At 46.0% G+C, this 18270-nt stretch overlaps 2 protein-coding genes across 13 annotated transcripts in view; both read left to right on the plus strand.

Annotated features, from left to right (window-relative positions):
• The window catches only part of PTPRT (protein tyrosine phosphatase receptor type T), a 432503-nt gene that overhangs the window by 81478 nt on the left and 332755 nt on the right, over positions 1-18270 (plus strand). The gene's annotated exons all lie outside the window — the stretch shown is intronic.
• LOC149915587 (uncharacterized) lies at positions 11606-13121 on the plus strand. Its single transcript, XM_090152361.1, has one exon. The coding sequence runs from the start codon at positions 11606-11608 to the stop codon at positions 12866-12868; it is 1263 nt and encodes a 420-aa protein (XP_090008487.1). The 3' UTR covers positions 12869-13121.

Consider the following 18270-nt stretch of genomic DNA (forward strand, 5'->3'; position numbering starts at 1 on the left):
CAAGTGGGGAAGTGGGTTGTCTGGCCATGTTTCATTGGCCACAACAACAAAATGACAAAAAATAGTCACTAAAGAAAAAGTTGTTTTGCTGCAAGATGTAATATCCCATTTTCTTGCTGATGAAAGGAGGTAAAACCAAACTGCCAGACTTTAAAAGGGATTATTTTCCTCCCAGTGCTGTATTTGGTAATAAGAAGACATGAACTGTACTGAAAATGTAATGTGGCTTTATAAGCAACAGGTGAAATTAAGAAATCTCAGTTCTTAGCTAAGTGCTCACGTTTCTTATGTTTCCCAGTTCCCTTCAGAGCTGGGCTAAAAGCATCCCTGGATGGCAGCTTTCCATAATGCGACGGGATGGAAAGTGCTCCAAATAACCCTACTGGTGAAGTTGGATGTATCTATTTCTGCTCCCAGGTGGATTCTGGTGGCACAGAGGCCAATGGGTGGGTGAGCTTTAAGGTGCTCAGATGTGAATGTTCTTCTCTGTTCATGCCTGATTGACAGAGCAAAATCTTAAAGGTCACAAACTGCCCAAATGGAAATGCCTTCACTGACAAGCACATAAGTGGAGCCCGTACTCAGTCTTTTGTGCAATACTTTCATCTCTTGGTGCAGTTGCTGTTTTGAGTAGTTTGTGTGTTCTGCAGATCAGACTTCAGAAGAGTACCCAACTGTGAATGATTCCTTTAAATCAGTGCACCTGTCTGCACACCACGGTGCTGAGGCAGTATTTGTTTCTGCTGCACCTGGAGGGCTCCTTCGAAGCTGGGAGCTGAGTCCTTTCCAGCAGTGATCATCTGAGCATCATCCTTCTGGATGGTCTCACTCCGCTGTGCCACTGCAGCAGGGATGAGAGCTGAGCAGACAGATGTGTAGTGCTCATTTGAACTGAGCTCTCAGCAAGTCCACGTGCAAAACAAATCAGCAGGGCTTTGGCTTCTCCCTACTGAACAGAAAAGAGATGGATTCAGGTACAGTGCCACTTACCCTCTTTCTTTTGATACAAATGTAAAGAAGCGTTCAGGTGCTCCCTGTACTCCTTCAGAGATTAAAGAGCCCCCAGATGAGCCCAGTCTGAGCGCTCAGAACTGTAGGAGGATGAAGTGCTTGTTGTGTAGACAGAGAAACGCTGATTCAAACTGCTCCAGGTTTGGCCACCTGCACAGGGAGGTGCTGTGGCTGTTCCTTATGAGCATTTATAAAAACCGCTTTGAGCTGATGAGAAAATGAAAGCTGGGAGTTCAGCATGGCATTTGCTCTGTCCCTCTCCCATCACAGGGTATTTAATCTTCATAGGAGCAGCCTGCTCTTTAAAATAAAACCTGAAGAGCAGCAACAGTAAGAACAGTGAGTCGAGCAGATGTTACAACGAAGAAGAAGGGGAACATGCTGCCGTTCACTAATTATTGGAGCACTGCTTATTATCTCACTGTTCCGGAGGCATGTATTAACCAGTGAGCTATGGAGTATTCAGGGCTTTGATTTTACCCTAAAGATGAACATCCTTACTCTCAGAAGCGTGGCATTAGTGTGTCCATGCAGAGGGGAGGATGCAGAAAACTCGGAGTTAACCGCAGGATACCTAAGATTGCTTCAGCACATTGCTCTGCTGTCACCTCCGCATCCCATAATGGTCCTGGGGAGCTCTCTGACCTGCTGGCAGCCAGGATCCCCTGCACGCTCAGCTGACACACAGCCGGGATTACAGAACTGCACTGCCTGGCTGTGAGCAATAACGAGCAGTGAGTTTCGGGAAAACCTGACTAATAAGAGACCTTAAGCACACGTGGGTTTTTAAAGCTCTGTTATGTACCTTTAATCTTCCTGAAGATTATAGGGTGACAGGATTTTCCAGAAACGGGCAGGATTGTTAAAACAGTGTGCGGAGATCAGCTGTGAAATGACTACTTTTATCATAACCTCTCAACGAGACCTCTCTTTATGCTGTTGGGAGATAAGCGTAGGTTGTACCTGGGAAGTTATAATAAATGCTAATTGAGTTTAAGAATCACTTCTAAAACTGCTGCTTTTTCTATTTCTAAGGAGGAAAAAAAAAAAAAAGGGAGAAGGGTAGAATTGTGACTCCTTTGAATGGCGAGTGAGCTAATTGACAAAACATGTTATTAGGCTGCGCGCTGGAATGTTTTTCTGTGCTCTGTAATGGATCCCCCTAGTTTACAGAAACATGCTTTGTTTAGAAGCAGCCATGGCTGCACGAGATCTTGATTCACCCACCCGTATGGTTGCAAACACAAACACATGAGGAACGAGGAGAATTGCTACTGCTCTGTTTTGTTCCCTAACGCCTGCTGAGGTGCACGCTCCCCCCTGCCTGCAGCAGGCACCGAGAAGCAGCCGGATCCTGCTGTCACCCAGCAGCACCAGTTCTCCTGGCTCTGCAGTGATGCTGCTCTCAGCTGAGATGTTATCTCACGATTGCCAGTGCAAGGCTGCACCTCACTCTGTTTTCCTGATTTACTTTTTTATTAAAATCTGGGTCATGGGCAACGACTCCGACTCTTCTGCTCTATCCTATGTATCGCATAGGATATACATAGACAGTCTTTATTTAAATAACAGCCAAACACTGACAAAACCCCCCTACGAAATATCACCAACAAGAAATTGTAAAGAATAAATCCTGGCTCACCTTACGGCATAGGAGATCAAGGATTAAAAAAATGGCCTGGACACAAATCCTACCTGTCTAAAAGCTTACTAGACATAGCCCGGTGGGCTGACCTGGCTGAGCTGCTTTGATGCAGCCTGCTGCCTTCAACTCGACTTTCTAATGCTGTCCCTTTGCTCCCCAGAGAGGTTTGCTCTTCTTTTCATCTCATTTTCAGCTGTTACAGAGCACGTCCTCACTTCGATAGAGCCAAGGCAGGTTTGTCCCTCCCAATAAGTAACAGACTGTTGTCTTTCTGTCTGTTGAAGTGTTTCATTTGAGGCATCATCTTTTCACACTCCTCTGCTTCCTGCAGCTTCTAATTAATTTTGATAACGAGATACTCATTGCCACAAGAGTATTCAAAATGTAGGTACAATTAACTATTGGGAAATTGGCTCTCCTCCTCCATGGAGGAGTGGAATGGCATTGACCGCTCCTGGCAGTGACCTCTGTTTTCCATTATGGATGGAGGTCATTGCCAGGAACTGTGCAGCTCTTCCCTTTGGGTTTTGTGGCTGTCCCTGGAACAGGTTCTACTCCTGTCTGCTCAGAGTGAAAGGAGCTGTGCCAAAGCTGCCTCCTGATGAAAGCAACAATGACACATTCCCCTATGGGCCCTTACAACAGGCAGGGGAAAAAGCACTTGTGAAAACTCAGTCTCAACCATGTGTATGTAACAGGCAGTTCTCCTGCTGCTGACCCTCCCTCAAGTCACCGTGCCGTCCAAAGAGCTCTGGTGAGGCTGAGATGGCACTGGCAACATCCCCAGGTTGTGGGCTCTCCTGCCAGCAGCAAAGGAGCACGCTGCCTGCTGAATTACCCATCTGACAGCTTATATGCACATGTACTGGTACTGGTGATTTATTTATTTACTGTTGGGTCTCCATGACCCCTCCACTGCAAACGCTGTGTGACTGCATCCAAGCCCCTCTGTGGGTCCTCGTGTCCCTAGGAGCTGTGTTGGCAGCTAAAGGTGAGAGCTGGTGCCTGCCCTTGACCTAATTCTAAAGCTTGTGTGTACAAATCCATCCCATAGTATTCATTCCCCTGGAGCAGACTTCAAGTAGAACGTCGTTATGCATAAAAAAGCTACTAGGGAAGGGAGAAAATATCAAAGGGCTGATGTTAATGCATGATGCAAAGTGCCATGTGCCACAGAAATTTAAGTACTCTGTGTGGCTATGGGGACTGAACTCTGTGCTTCCAGGCACAGCAGCATCCAGAAGCTGAGTTGGATGAGATTGTAAACAGTAGTGCATTCAAACCTCTATAGGTGGGCTGGGAACTATAAAGCAGAAGGTGATGGTGTTTCAGGGGTTATGTGCTCCTGCTATCAGTAGGAGAAGCCCAAAGTGTTTTTTGTGGGGACAAAGAACCTCTTAACTCACCTACCTGACCGGCTGGAAATGAGGAGTTGAGAAAGTCAAGGTCATTGCTCAGGGGGAAAAGAGCTGTCAAGTCCTAACATAGCCTGAAGTTGTTCTTTCTGAATCTGTTTCAGATAGAGGTGGGAGGAAAGTCCTGTGCCAATTATTAGTATTGTTAATCGCTGATAAGGGTTGGAATTGAATGATCTTTAAGTTCCTTTCCAAGCAAAGCTGTGCTGTGATTCAGGCCATGCTATTGCCAGTTTGTGTGTGTGAATGCAGTTTTGGTGGGGTCCTCCTTCACGCAGTTATACCTACTGATCATCAGCTCTTTCATTTATTAATTATTAACGTGATATCAAAAGCCTTTGTATTTTAAACGCCATCGAAACCTTCGCTATTAAGCAATACCTACTGCAACTTTGAAGTTCTTTGGTGCAGGGATTAGCTATGCATAATCCTCTGGGTTTCTTTCTTTTGATGGTTAAATTGTACTAAGGACTGCTTCAAAGAAAAAGCAGTGATGTGGCACGATGAAACAGCCACATTTAACTGTTTTTTCCTGGTACAAACAGACAAAAAAAACCAACAACCTTCGGATTTGATGTTGTTTGCAGGGTGTAATAAACACTCTCTGATGACATATGGGGCTAAAGTTTATTCAGCTTTTCTGTGACGTTACATTAGGAATCTCGATCAGCCATTTCTACAGAAGGAAATAATTCATTACGTGAAGGGAAGTGCAGATATAGGAGGTAATTTCTTGCAGGTCTGTCAGGGTGGTCTGCAGGGAATGGAGGGGGGAGGGCTGTCTAATGGAAGGATGAGTGGGGATGTCTGGCATTCAGGGCTCATCGGGCCAATGAAGGAAATGCTTTCCTGTTTTCTTTCCATCTTGTTCGTGTGAAGAAAATAGTAGGACAGAATTTTTCAGATGTAATACTAGGGGGATGGAAATGCTCGCTGAGGTACAGGGCAGTGGAATCTATTTTTACCTTAAATTGCAAGTACAGGACCAGAAGCATAGTGCTTTTTCAAGCTGTAAGCTCTCTGACAGAACTGTTTGCCACGAAAGAAAACAGGAGATCTGTACATAGTTGCGTTTTGGATGCAAGATGTAGAAATCATTTGCAATTTCACACTTTAAATTTCCATATGTTTCAACTCACAAGACAATGAGAGCCATGTTTGTATCTTATAGCAACCATGTGAGATCATACAGTTGCCTCCAGTCTAGGACAGACAGACGATTGGGAACCTATGCGCTTCATGTTGGTACTTTTTAGGTTTTAGGGAATGTAAATGGGCTCCATAGATATCCAGGTATCTTTAGCTGGTACTGAATTTGATAACTTCTGTAACCTACTTGTTATCAATAAGAATAGGATTTTATATGCGTGAGTCTGTCTGTATGCCTGTAATCTATAGACACAGCCTGAGATCCCTAAACTTCATTTCCAAAGCAAGCCATTGTTGTGATGTTCCTTTTTCCTGATAATTAACAATTGGAAATACGTAGAAATTTCAGACATTCAAACTAGGATTTAACGTCAAGTACATTTTTGACAGTGGAGAAATAGGTAAGACTGGGATGCCCAAGTGGGGGCTGCACTCGGTGCTCCTCTCTTCTGCTCCAGCTGGCTTGGGTTAGCTAGCTGCAGTTTTAGGAGGGGATGGAGAAGTGCTGCAGTGAAGTTGTGGGAATGTAAAGAGGTGCAAGGCAGCACGTTAGAAAGTTTACTTCTGCAGAATGTTGTTATTTTTGATGTCATTTGCTCCTGTTGTTGACGCTATTCATTCTCCACTCACACACTTTGTCTCAAACTGCTTATTACTTTTAACAACCCTTTCACTGTGACCTTTTTCTGACAAGTCCTCTCCTGGTTCAACAGCTGTAGGTGTGTATTTGTGCTTTTCTACTGCTGTATATGTGCCATGCCAAGAAGTGGGAAGGTATTTATTCTGTTCTGGCTCTCGAACTTGAATGGCAAACATTTCTTGCTGCACTCCAGAAAAATAATTCTAGTTCTGAAATAGTTCCTGTGGTTCCTTTCAAGTTAGCTCTGTATTTAGGTTCTAAGATGCAGCACATTAAAACCTGAGATGTTTGACTTTGTACATAGAGAGGGTTTGAGCAGGGTGTGCTTCCCATGTTGCAGCTGCTCCAAAAGAAGTTCATTTTGGATGGAGCACTTCAGGCTGGAACTGCTGCTGTGAGTTTGTTTGCAAGCAGCAATTTATAGATGAAGGGCTTTGGAAGGCTTCCACCCCATCTCTGGCTTCTAGATGCAGTAATGCTTTGTTTTTGAGGTATGATTCCTTATTTTAGGTCATCAAAGCTAGTGCTGCAGCCAGGTCTTTCAGGATGGCTGTTTCTCTAAAATTCATTTCACCCACCTGATTACATGGCCTCAGTCAAAGAGGAAATAAGGGAAGGAAGCTACTGGAGATGGTCCTTTGGGTTGTGCTGGGCCATTGAGCTCTCAGGTCAATACCAACTTCTTCCACTACCAAAAAAAACCACCCCAAAAATCAAATGTCCACCTCTTACCCTTTTGTCTCTCCACCAAAAAATTAACAGAGTTCAGTGTTATTTGGAAGTTCTTAATCTCAAAGTGGTCTTTTAGCCATTTGTCTATGTGTTTCCTGGGTATCTCTGGCTAGGGAGTTTTAAATGAGTAGAGAAGAACTCTGGTTTGACAGCCATATGCTTTGAAACAAATCTAGTTGATTACTTCTGCTTTTTTTAGCTGAAGTTGACTACAGACATCAGTCCTTAGTACTTTTACTTCAAAATATAGGTATTTATTTCAAAGCTCGTGCTTATTTGCAATCCTAGCTTTGTACACAGTTGATTATTTTCAGATTATTTCCCACCTGAATGAAAATCATCTCAGGCAGTATTACAGACTCAATTTTTATTGCTAGTGCACATCTGTAAATATATTTTCAGTGAATATTTGTACACAGTTTAATGTTTTCTTTCTGCAAAGTGTGTGCCAGGAATGACTGTATTTAAGAGTCGTACACCTGGTATCAGTGTGATTAGAGGCAAGATTGCTTCCCAGTTTTAGAAGGAATTTACACTGCTTGCTCACTTGTTGCCATGGTGGCACTGGTTTTGTTTCTGTAAATGTAGGCTGTGCCTTCTTTGTGAAAGGCCTGTGAGTTCAGCGTTGGCTGCTTGGAGTGCAGATTGCTTGAATCCTCATTGTTTAAACAAGCAAGTGTGAGGATGTAAATAGAATGGGCAGATAAACATTTAAGTGGCTTACCAGAAAAAATTCTATAGATGCATCCCCCAAAGTTTTAGTGGCTGGCTCCAATTTGTGTTCATTCTCACTGCTTTGTTTTCTTCAAACGTGTGAGGGTAGAGGGGCAGGTCCTGTGCCTCTCAGGAGAGCAGGGACTTGGATGCAGTACGTCTTATTCCAGATGAGTGGTAAGCATTAGAGAAAGTAAGAAAATACTCCTAACATTCTCTGTCATCATTTCAGGATCTGAACAATTTGACTGACACAAGGCATTTGTCATGGAGCAAATATTCATCTGGTTCTTGTTGTTGTGGAGGTGATGGGGCAACTGAGAAACAGTGGAACGCCAGCAGTGTGAAGCAAGCCTTCACCTCTGTCTTATCCCCCTGACAGAACGTTTTGGTGATCGTATTTGTGACAGTGGATGAGGAATGGAAGAGTCTGATGTTGTGTATGTGCTCCAAATAAAGCACTCATTTCAGCATCAGCTGAGATGTGTTAATGGTGGTAGTATTTTTGTTCCGTTCTGTTCTCACTTAAGTCTGGCAATCAAGAGTGCTTGGGTATTTTCTGCAGTGTTAGGAAAAATATTGTACTTTGTACTACCTGCTGTCTGTGCTTCAGGGTCTGTTAAGGGCTACAGAGCTTGAGGGCTTGAGGTTTGGTTTGCTGGTTAGAGAACAAATTGGGAGAGCAGCTGATGGTCCTGCGTGTGGTTGTTGCACTGTGGAACAGGAAGGCTGACATTTGTAATAAAGCAACTCCTGTAAAGGATGTCTAAAGAATACAATTCACATATAAATAAACTTTGTTTGGTCATCTGAGGTTTTATCTTCTTCTTGTGTTTGTCTATGCAGATATTTTTACATAGGAGGAAGGAGAAGGATCCAAAGTAACAATTTAATTTTTTGGTTTTGGAACTAAAAGTAATTGGCACTGCCAGAAAGTGAGTCTTGAAATCATCAGAACAGTTTTCTTAATATTAAGGCTTGCAGCAACGATTTTACGGGTAGGAAAGGAGGGCAGAGATTCCTAATGATGTGAGCACAGTGTTCTTCCTTTCCAGGAGTTAATCCTGCCAATGCTTACAATTTGCCTTGAGATTTGAGAGAAATTTCAGATTCCTCACGTAAATATTTAGCACCTCTTCCCTGTCTCTTCCACTGTAGCCCCTGCACACCTTCAGCACCTGAGCCAGCTAACCCCAATTCCCTTGTCTTAATTTCCCATTTACTTGCAGCTGCAGGCGGTTTGAATGACAACTTTCTGTATATCGATGAATCCTGCAAGTGTTTCAGGGTAGGGAAACAATAGATCGTGTGACTCGAGTTCTGCAAGGTTTTGCTGGCTTAAAGGCTTTGTGAAAATCACTAAGAATTAGGATTTGTCTGTGCTTCCGTTTGTAGCATTGTAGGGTCACTGCTATGACTTGTATCCTCATTGGGGTTGGTTCCCAGCCCCAACCCTTCACAACCTGCAGAGGTTGAGAGCAGAGCAGATTTTCTGCTTATGCACTGGCTGCCTACCTGCAAAGCAGAATTCATCTATCCTAAAAACCTGGGTGAATTGATCAAGGCTCTGTAAGGCAGGAAAAAGTAGATTTTTTTTTCTTTTTTTTAACACAGTATTGCATTTCGAGATGATAGTTGGATTTGTGGGAAGCATTAGAAAAATGGAGAATCTTCCATTTTCCACACTTGTGGGTTGTCTGTGATCAGCCTGAGAAGCAGCAGCTATAGCAGTCAGAGTGGGCACATATCTGTCTTCACCTCTGGGGGGAATTGATGCTGTTTACTGTGAAAGATAGTCTCTTGTTTTCCTCCAGAATAGTCAAATCCTCCTCTAAGGAATTCCTAAATTACAAGATCGAGTCATTGCTTGGATGCACTGAGCATGAGGATTCTGCTTGAGAAGCGCAAGCTTCTTGTATTGCTGCACTGTGCAAAGGTAGAAGGAATCCTGGCTTTCCGAACTGCAGCTCAGATAACAAGGAAAGATGGTCTGTTCCTGATGGCCACAGCTTTTCAGTGCACGTGGTGCAGAGGAGAGCACTCTGGGCAGGAATGGCTGTGGCTATTTCACAGAATCACAGAATGGCCAGGGTTGGAAGGGACCTCTAGGATCAGGAATCTCCAACCCCCCTGCCACATGCAGGGCCACCAACCTCCCCATTTAATACCAGACCAGGCTGCCCAGGGCCCCATCCAACTGGCCTTGAACACCTTTAGGGACGGGGCATCCACAGCCTCTCTGGACAGCCTGTTCCAGTACCTCACCACAAGAACTTCCCCCTGATGTCCAACCTAAATCTCCCCTCCCTCAACTTAAAACCATTTATGCAGTTATCTACCCTTTCAAAGAGTTGATTCCCCTCCTGTTTGTAGGCTTCCTTTAGGTATTGAAATGCTGCAATGATTCACCCCACAGCCTTCTTTTCTCCAGGCTGAACAAGCCCAGCTCCCTCAGCCTGTCCTCATAGGGGAGGTGCTCCAGTCCCCTGATCATCTCTGTGGCCCTCCTCTGGACCCTCTCCAACAGCTCCCTGTCTTTTTTATACTGGGGGCTCCACACTTGGATGCAGTATTCCAGATGGGGCCTCACAAGAACAGAGTAGAGGGGAACAATCACCTCCCTGTCCCTGCTGCCACCCCTCTTCTGATGGAGCCCAGGATCCCATTTGCCTTCCGAGCCACAAGGGCACACTGCTGGCTCATGTTAAGTTTTTCATCTATCAAGACCCCCAGGTCCTTCTCCACAGGGCTGCTCTCAAGGACCGCTCCTTCCAGTCTGTAGGGATGGCTGGGATTCCTCCGGCCCAAGTGCAAAACTCTGCACTTTGCCGTGTTGAACCTCATCAGGTTCACCCAGGCCCACCTTTCTAGCCTCTCAAAGTCCCTCTGAACGGCATCTTTTCCTTCAGCATTGTCGACCACACCACTCAGCTTGGTGTCGTCAGCAAATTGCTGAGGGTGCACTCAATTCCGTCATCGATGTCATTGATAAAGATGTTAAAGAGCACCGGTCCCAAGACAGACCCCTGGGGGACGCCACTCGTTACTGGCCTCCAGGCTACAGGAGTGAAATGCCAGTTGGTGACACGAGGCAGGGACCTGAGGTAGGTAATGAAGCTAAGAGACAGGGCTGCAAGCTGAATGACCACATTCAGATGGCAGCATGAGATGCTTACATGCCAGCAGGGCCATCAGCAACTGTAGGCATTTGGGATACAGTTGTAACTGTGCTGTGAAACCACTTCAGCTGCACCTGGAAAATGACTCGGGGCAATCTGCAAACATTGCAAGGCTGAGATACCCGTGCCCCTCTGCACCTCTACAGATCTGCTGCTCTGCCTGAATTTGGAAGAACTGCAGCCACCCTGCAGGCTCTTTTGCAGGGGTCACAAGTGGGTCCAGTCCCAGATAAGAGCCTCAAGAAGGATCTGGGTGACGGAACACAGCGTACCCTCACACGGCCGCCGAGGATCCCAAAGTGGGAGGAGCGGCTGATGCAGCAGAAGGCCGTGCAGCCGTCCAGAGGGATCCGGGCGGGCTGGAGAAACGGCTTGAGGGGAATCTCAAGGATTGCAGCAAGGGGAAGTGCAAAGTCCTGCCCTCGGGGAGGAACAACCCGAGGCACCAGGGCACGTGAGGAGTGACCAGCTGGAAAGCAGCCCTGCAGAGAAGCCCGTTGGCCACCAATGCTCTCCAAAGCACACCTGGAGGCGGCTTTAGCAAGGGATGTGAAGACTGACAAAGGCTTCCTTCCACAAGAACATTGGCCAGAAAAGGGAGAGCAAAGCAAACATTCACCCCCAACCAACCCACAAATAAGACAGGAGAACTAATGACAGACAAGTGACGTGAAGGAGGCAGATGTTAATATTAAAGTTCATACCCTGAGTAGGATAACACCCTCCAATAGGAACATGCTATAAACATGACGTTCATGACTCTCCACCCAAGACATGTTAAAAGTCACCCCAAAAGGGAACAGATTAGGTTAGGATGTAAGGGAAAGTCCTGGAGGGTGCAGAGGAGCGGCGGGAAGAGAGATTGAGGAGACAAGAGGAACAGAGAAGCTGTGCTGCTCCTTCCCCACCAAGACAAGGATCCTTCTTGCTAAGCACTGCCCCTCCACTGCTTGGTGAAAAACACCCAGCAGAGCATTTACTTTGCTAGCACTACTATCAAACACCAGCACGGTCGCAGTACAGCACTGATCAATGGCAACACCAGATCCATTCCATTGGTGGCTTCCATCAATCATTTATTTGTCACTGCTTGTGAACATGTCCCACTGAAAGTCCTTGGATGGACTGGGGCAGGCAAATGCCAAAAATAGGAACGCCGCAACAACCGGGCAGCAAACCTCCACCTGTCTGTGCTCTTGTGATGGCATCGCGGAGTCACACTCAGCCCATGACCTCACAATGGCCGGGTGCCTATAAATACCCAGCGGGCCCAGCCCGCATTGAGTCTTGCTGGCGACTCTCGAGGTGTGCGCGTCTTCCTGTGGGAGCACGAGACACTGAGACCTTGCCAGTGCGTGAGACAGCAGTCTTGCGAGTTTATATTGTGAGTGGAGGCGCGGAGACTGCCGACTGCTCTGCAAGAGGCAGCCTCCAGCAAATCCATCCTTGGGGCTCCCACTCCATCCTTGGAGCCCCACAGCGCCAGGGCAGCCGCAGCCATGAGCCGGGAGGCGGCTCCCAACCGGAGGCGCAAGGCGTGGGTCTGGCCGGTGGAGGCCCGCGAGGAGCGGTGCCCCATCTGCCTGGACCACATCGTGGACACCATCCGCGCCCTGCCCTGCAGGCACATCTTCTGCAGGGTCTGCATCCAGCAGTGGGCCGCCAACAGCGCCCACTGCCCCCTGTGCCGCCGGAGAATCTTAAGCAAACAGTGCCTGGACTGGCGCCCCTCCGGTCGCCCCCCGACCCGCCGGCACCCGGGAAGGCTGCAGCGCACCAGGGAGCGGCAGGAGACAAGATCGGCCCACCGCTCCCGCAGCGTCCCAGCACGGCGCAGCCGCTCCAGGTCCCCCCGCCCGCTGGTGCGCAGCTCCTCCTGGCACGGGGAGCCCAACCAGCGCAGCCGCTTCGAGGAGCCACCGCGGGAGGACGAGGACCGCGAATGGCTCAGGCGGGCGGCGCGGGAGCGGCAGATGGGCGCCGGAGAGCACGCGCGGCACCCCGACTTGTGAGCGGGCGGCCCGACCTCAGCCGGGAACGGCACGGGGACGGAAAGAGCGGGCGGGGAGAGGCTGAGGCACCGCACGGCTCTTCCGCCTCAGCTCCGGCCGACCGTCGCTTCCCCGCGCTGCCGGAGAAGACCACCGGCAGCTCGAGCTCATCCTTCCGTCCCCCGCTCATCAGCCTCGGTCAGCCCACAGTGCCCGGCTTTGGGCCGCCGCTACCACCGAGCCGGGCACTGCACAGAGCCCAGCAAACAGCGCCGAGTGCCGGAAGAACACAACACCTCCGCTACGACGACAGCTGGGATGGCCCTCCTGCCACAGAGAGGGCGCGGGGGGAGCTGGGCACTGACAATAAACATCCACACACCCTGAAATGAGCAGTTGTTGCGTCTCTTTCTTTCTGGAAGCTAAACTGTAAGCCTGGAATCCCAGTGCAAACAGGGACGGGGAACGAGGAAGAGGTGAAACCGTTGACTTCCAGAACCCTGAGAGCCCGAGCTGTGTGACTGCGTGGCAGCACGCACCAGGGGGGCAGAGGGCTGAGCAGGGCTCTGCCTGCTGCTGCAGCACAGCCCGGCCGTGTGCCAGCTGTACCTGAGGCTGCACGGCCACCAGCGACCCATTTAATTGCACATGATAAACGCAGATATCAGAAAGCTCTCTCATTCTGCTTAGGCTGACCACTGCTTTGTGATGCAACACCATCAAGTCAGAACCATCACGATGTGATGATTTTGCTGTCTGGAAACAGAGCAGCGTAAGGCTGTCAAAAAGAAAACAATTTAGCAACCCAGATGCCACTACTTTGCAGCACTGTACTCCCAGAACCCTGAGACTCTGAGCCCTCAGACAGCTACCACCTAACTGGGTGCCAGCTCTCCATGTAGTATGTCCTGCATGGAATTGTTTGTTCGCAGCACCGTGACGCCATCGCACTCAGCTCCCACACCAGGAACCCTTCCCTGGGTGCCCGTCTCTCTCCTCTGCTTGAGGAGTAACAGCATTTCCAAACACCTCCCCTCAGTGTTTGCCTCCAGAAAGTAAGAAAAATCACCTTCCCTTGCATAAATCTGATCACTGCTGTTGCTACAACACTTGGAAGATGCATAATGTGAGTGCCACCCTACACAGACTTTAGTCTAAGCAAACCTCCCTGGGGTTCATTGCCAACAAGAAGCACTACAGCTCGACCAACTTCTCACGCTGCATTCAGTGACAGTAATTCCTCACCACTCTCTCTGTAAAGAATTTCCCCCTGACATCCAACCTAAATCTTCCCTCCCTCAAAACCATTTCTTCTTATCTTGCTGTTATCTACCCTTTCAAAGAATTGAAGTTTCCTCACGTCACTTTCTTTTCTAGCAGCTGTAGGTGATGGTGGAATGCAGGAAGCTCCTCTGGAAACCACAACCAAGCAAATTAATGTCCTGCTGCTGTGCTTTTTGTCCCAGTGCCATGTGGAGGGCAGTCCCAGAGCATTTAGTGCAAGAGGCAGCTGCTGGCTGCAGTTTTTATCAGGCCTTTGGTGATTAACATTCAAGGATCTTCAGATTTTAAGATCTGTTGTTAAGGGGGAAAATGGAGTGGGATATGGAGAAAAGTGCAATGAAATCTTAAGGGAAATTGTATTTGGAGCAGTGGGTTACTCCATCTTGGGCAGCAGAGTGAGAAACCATCAGGAAAGCTGTGTTTCTGTGCGGTGTTCCCCTGTAGTCCCGGCTGCTTCTGGCTCAGTTGCTCCTCATTGCACAGCAGCTGTCTTTGTGGACTGACTGCTTGCAGTGCCTGCTTGTCACGTCCTGCAGTTTCTCCATGAGTGTGGTCAGTGCAGATTTTTCTGGGCAGATGCACAAATCTAAACTTCTGCTGTCTGTTCAGATTTCTGAATTTAGGAAAAATTTCTTCTCCAAAAGAGCAGTGATGCAGTGACACAGCTGCCCAGGGAGGTGGTGGGGTCACCATCCATGGAGGTGCTCAGAACCGTGGAGATGTGGCACTGAGGGACGTGGGCAGTGGGCATGGTGGGGTGGGTTGGGGTTGGGCTGGATGATCTTAGAGCTCTTTTCCAACCTTTGTGGTTCTGTGAAAAGCAGCTCTGCTCTGGGTTTGTGTATATTGATATTGCTGTATGCCAGAAGCACCAACATGGGCAAAATGCCCAGGTGTTGTGCGATGGTTGCAGAATGGGCTCAGATAAAGCCTGGTGCTTCTGGGTTCTGTTTCACAGAACTGAAGAGTTCATACTCTAGTATATATCTTGCTTGTTATTTACCAGCCATCCTTTCTACAGCCCTAAAAAATTTATCAAGTTAACTCCCCTCTCTCCAACATATAGTTTTAGTATGTCCAGTAGTATGGGAGAGAAAAATGCAATTAAACCCTTGCTTTTTTCAGGGTGTTGTTAGGGTGAGAAAGTGTTGGCAAGGCCTCTGGCTTCAAACTTGCTTCAATCTAATTTTTCTCCATTCCTGGTTCTATAGTTGACTTTTTAACTGAGCTTTTCATCTCCACCAATTCAAGTTGAGCTGTGATTTTTCAACATAATAATGTTGCCTAAAAAGAGAGGGTGGGGGTGAAGCACAAACATTGCTCCATAATTATTTCTTGATTTGAACTCTATGTAATGTTGTTGGTATTGGAAAAGAAGATGGAGGAGTGCAGAAGGTGCTGGAGGAGGTGAAACCCAATGCTGTCACTCCTGGTGATGGGTAAAAGGAGGACAGATCCAGACTGTGGTCAGCTCAGCATAGCAGAGAGGGTGAGAGGAGGAAATATGGTTGTTGCAGTGGTAGATAACATCTTCAAGCAGAATTAATTCTACTAGAAGGTTGTAATAAAGTAATTTATTTTCAAAAAATACCAGCAGAGGCCAGTTTGGAGGCTAAGCTGTGTTTTTCTACACACAGAGCAGTTGTCAAAGGAAGCCATCAAAATGATGATCCCTTGTCTGTCCTGCTTCTTTTGTCCTTGGCTATTTTTATTCATTGTTTTCACAGCTAGCTCATCCTGATATGCAGAGTTCTCTGCAAATAAGCCCAAATTAAAAGTCTATAAATATTTATTTTTCTCGCTGTGAAGCAGAAAGATTTTGCTTTGCTTTTATAACAGCATTATCCTTGATGTCAGATAATTTATCTGAAAAGATATAAAAAAGAGTCACACTTCGAAGAGTTTTTCACATACTTGAAACTGAAGGCAAATATTGACTCTGGTTTTCCCTCTGGAAGAGAAATCTGGTTATTTTTGTATATAGGCTTCTTATCTAAGGTGCAATTTGAAGGGAAAGTGACTTTGCTGCTTTTGTCAATTAGCAAGTCAGCAGATTCAGAACTTACTCGTGATTTTAACAGTTACCTGAGGATGCATTTGAATTTTCTGTAGATACATTTATCCCACATTACGAGAATGTTTCCAACATCGTTTGCCTTTCAGAGAATTTCAAACCTAAATTGCAAGTGAAAGCTTTATAGTTACAGGCGCTGAAAGTTTGCTCACTCGTGAATGCAGACATGACGGCGGGGTGTGCGTGTGAATGCAATCTGATAGCAGAAAAAAACAAAACACCACATTCTGCACTTGAACTCCGTTGTGTCAGAAGTGTGAGCAGGGATGTGTGTTCCGGAGCGAGGACTTACGGTCTTTTTGCTGATCTGAGAGCACTGAGTCTGCTCTGCTTGTTGACTACTGGGGAGTTCTGATAGGAGTTTGATATAGAAAAGAATTAGGAGGGAACTTGGATGGATGGAAGCCTGTGCTTGCTTCTACGTTGGAAATGCATCTGCCTAAAGAGAAAGTAAATGAATGATATAGAATCATAGTGTTTATTTTGTTCGAAAGCCGTTTTTCATATGCCCTGTGAAAAAGGGGAAACAATAACCCTTTCTTCAAAAGCAGTATTTATCTTGAAAATGCCTGTTTGCTGTTGTACGGTGAGCATTTGAGGTCTCTAAGGAAGTTAGAGCATCCATTACTTTCTGGTTTTCCAAGAGTAGCTGCACAGAAAGTAGAACATTACTTTTATAACCTGTCTTCCTTTATAGATTGATGGATAATGGTAGCATTGTGAACTTTCAGTCAAGGTTTTGCTGAGCCTTTTGTGTTCTTCAGGTAAAGCAGATGTGTTGAGTGAGAACAATGCTGTGACTGTTTCAAAGAAAAATTAAAATACTGCATGTTCTAAAATAGGTAAAATCTTAATAGAGAAAGAAGATACACAAGTCCTAGGACTTGAAGTTATCTCTATTCAGGAGTTGTCAAACTGTTTGTAGTCTGCATCCCTGAACCATGAAATATCCAAGGGGGAGGTAACCAAAGCAGATACTTGGAGGCATTTAGAAAGCTGGCACCATTGTGCATGGCCTGCCTTGCTGGCAGCCAAATTCAGATTGGGTGTATAGATAACAACAGATTTTTACTTGTCTAGGAAATAGCAGGCATTCATTTGAGAGGTCAGTTTTGTAAAATGGGGAATTACCCATTTACCAGCCAGAGACTGTTGTTGTATTTCACCAATCCAACTATTGCACTTTAACTTACTGTTACCTGTAACAGTAACTCTGGGATCTGCTGCTTGGGATGTAAGTGCAAGAACATTCTGGCACCACAGTGCCCTATTGGTGCACATGGCACAGTGCAGGAATGCAGGATAAAAGAGGAATCAAATATGAGCTCAAGTGAGTTGAGCATTTTTGACTGGTACCAGCCAAACCTAAGCCATATTGTAGAACCTAAACCATGTTTTAGGAACCGAATTACAACAGAAGTAGGACAGCCTGTAGTCCTTCAGTTCTCCCCCTTTAGCCTTCTTACAAGGGCTTCATTCAGTGTCCCTCTGGTCAAACTACAGGAAACCAACATTTTAGTAGATAAATTAGTGTTATTCTAGCAACAAATCTCAGAACTTGTATTTGGATTCCTAAATTCTCAGCCTCCCAGCATATTACCAAAACCTCGGCTATCTAGGGAACCCATTACTGATTCTTTAAAGCGTACAGTGTATTAAAAATTCCAAAGAAATGAAGAGGTTTAGCACAATAACATGAATTTGTTCAAATCCTGACCATCATTTAGGTCTCTGGGGTGCTCTGATAATACAAGTGCATGGAAAGTTGGATATTCAGCTGGGTATAGTTTTCATCTCTGGCAAAATGAAAAAGGATGGATATCCATTCCAGGAGACATTTTTGAAAAAGGCTTGTGATTGATATCTTAGTCAAAAAGACTTAAGGCTCTTGGAAAACACTTTATACTTGTCCAGAAACAGTGGTGCTGAAAGGCAGCAATTTTAATAATTTAGAACATTAAGAATATAATCATTTATAATCCACTGGCGTCTTTCTACATGCCTGCGTTCTGAGGGGTTTCAAGCAGATAATACTTATTTGAAAGTCATACAGAAAAGGAACATGACTTAAAAAAAAAAAATCTTAAGAAGAGATAATGATTAGTTCAGTAATCTGTTTTGCATATCTTTTGAAAACATTTCCAGTGTATCATGTTAGACAGCAGTGTGTGTGCGTGTGTATAAAACAGCTTAAGAGTTCATGAAGGCTGCAAAGGTCATTTAAATCAGCTGAAGCTTTTTTCCATCTGCTATAGGAAAATCACATGTTAATGGGCAAAATTAGGTGACCTTTGCAGGAGCCTAGAAATACGTGAAGCTAGTTGAAAATTCTACAGTGAATGAAACAAACAAGATCTCCTGCTAGATGTACATATTCCTCTGTGTGCAGTCTCTTTTTGTGAGAAAATCTTGAATGACTAATAGTTGTTTAAAAGT

This window comes from Phasianus colchicus, chromosome 17, assembly GCF_987193195.1.
Source record: "Phasianus colchicus chromosome 17, bPhaCol1.hap1.1, whole genome shotgun sequence".
Taxonomy (NCBI): domain Eukaryota; kingdom Metazoa; phylum Chordata; class Aves; order Galliformes; family Phasianidae; genus Phasianus; species Phasianus colchicus.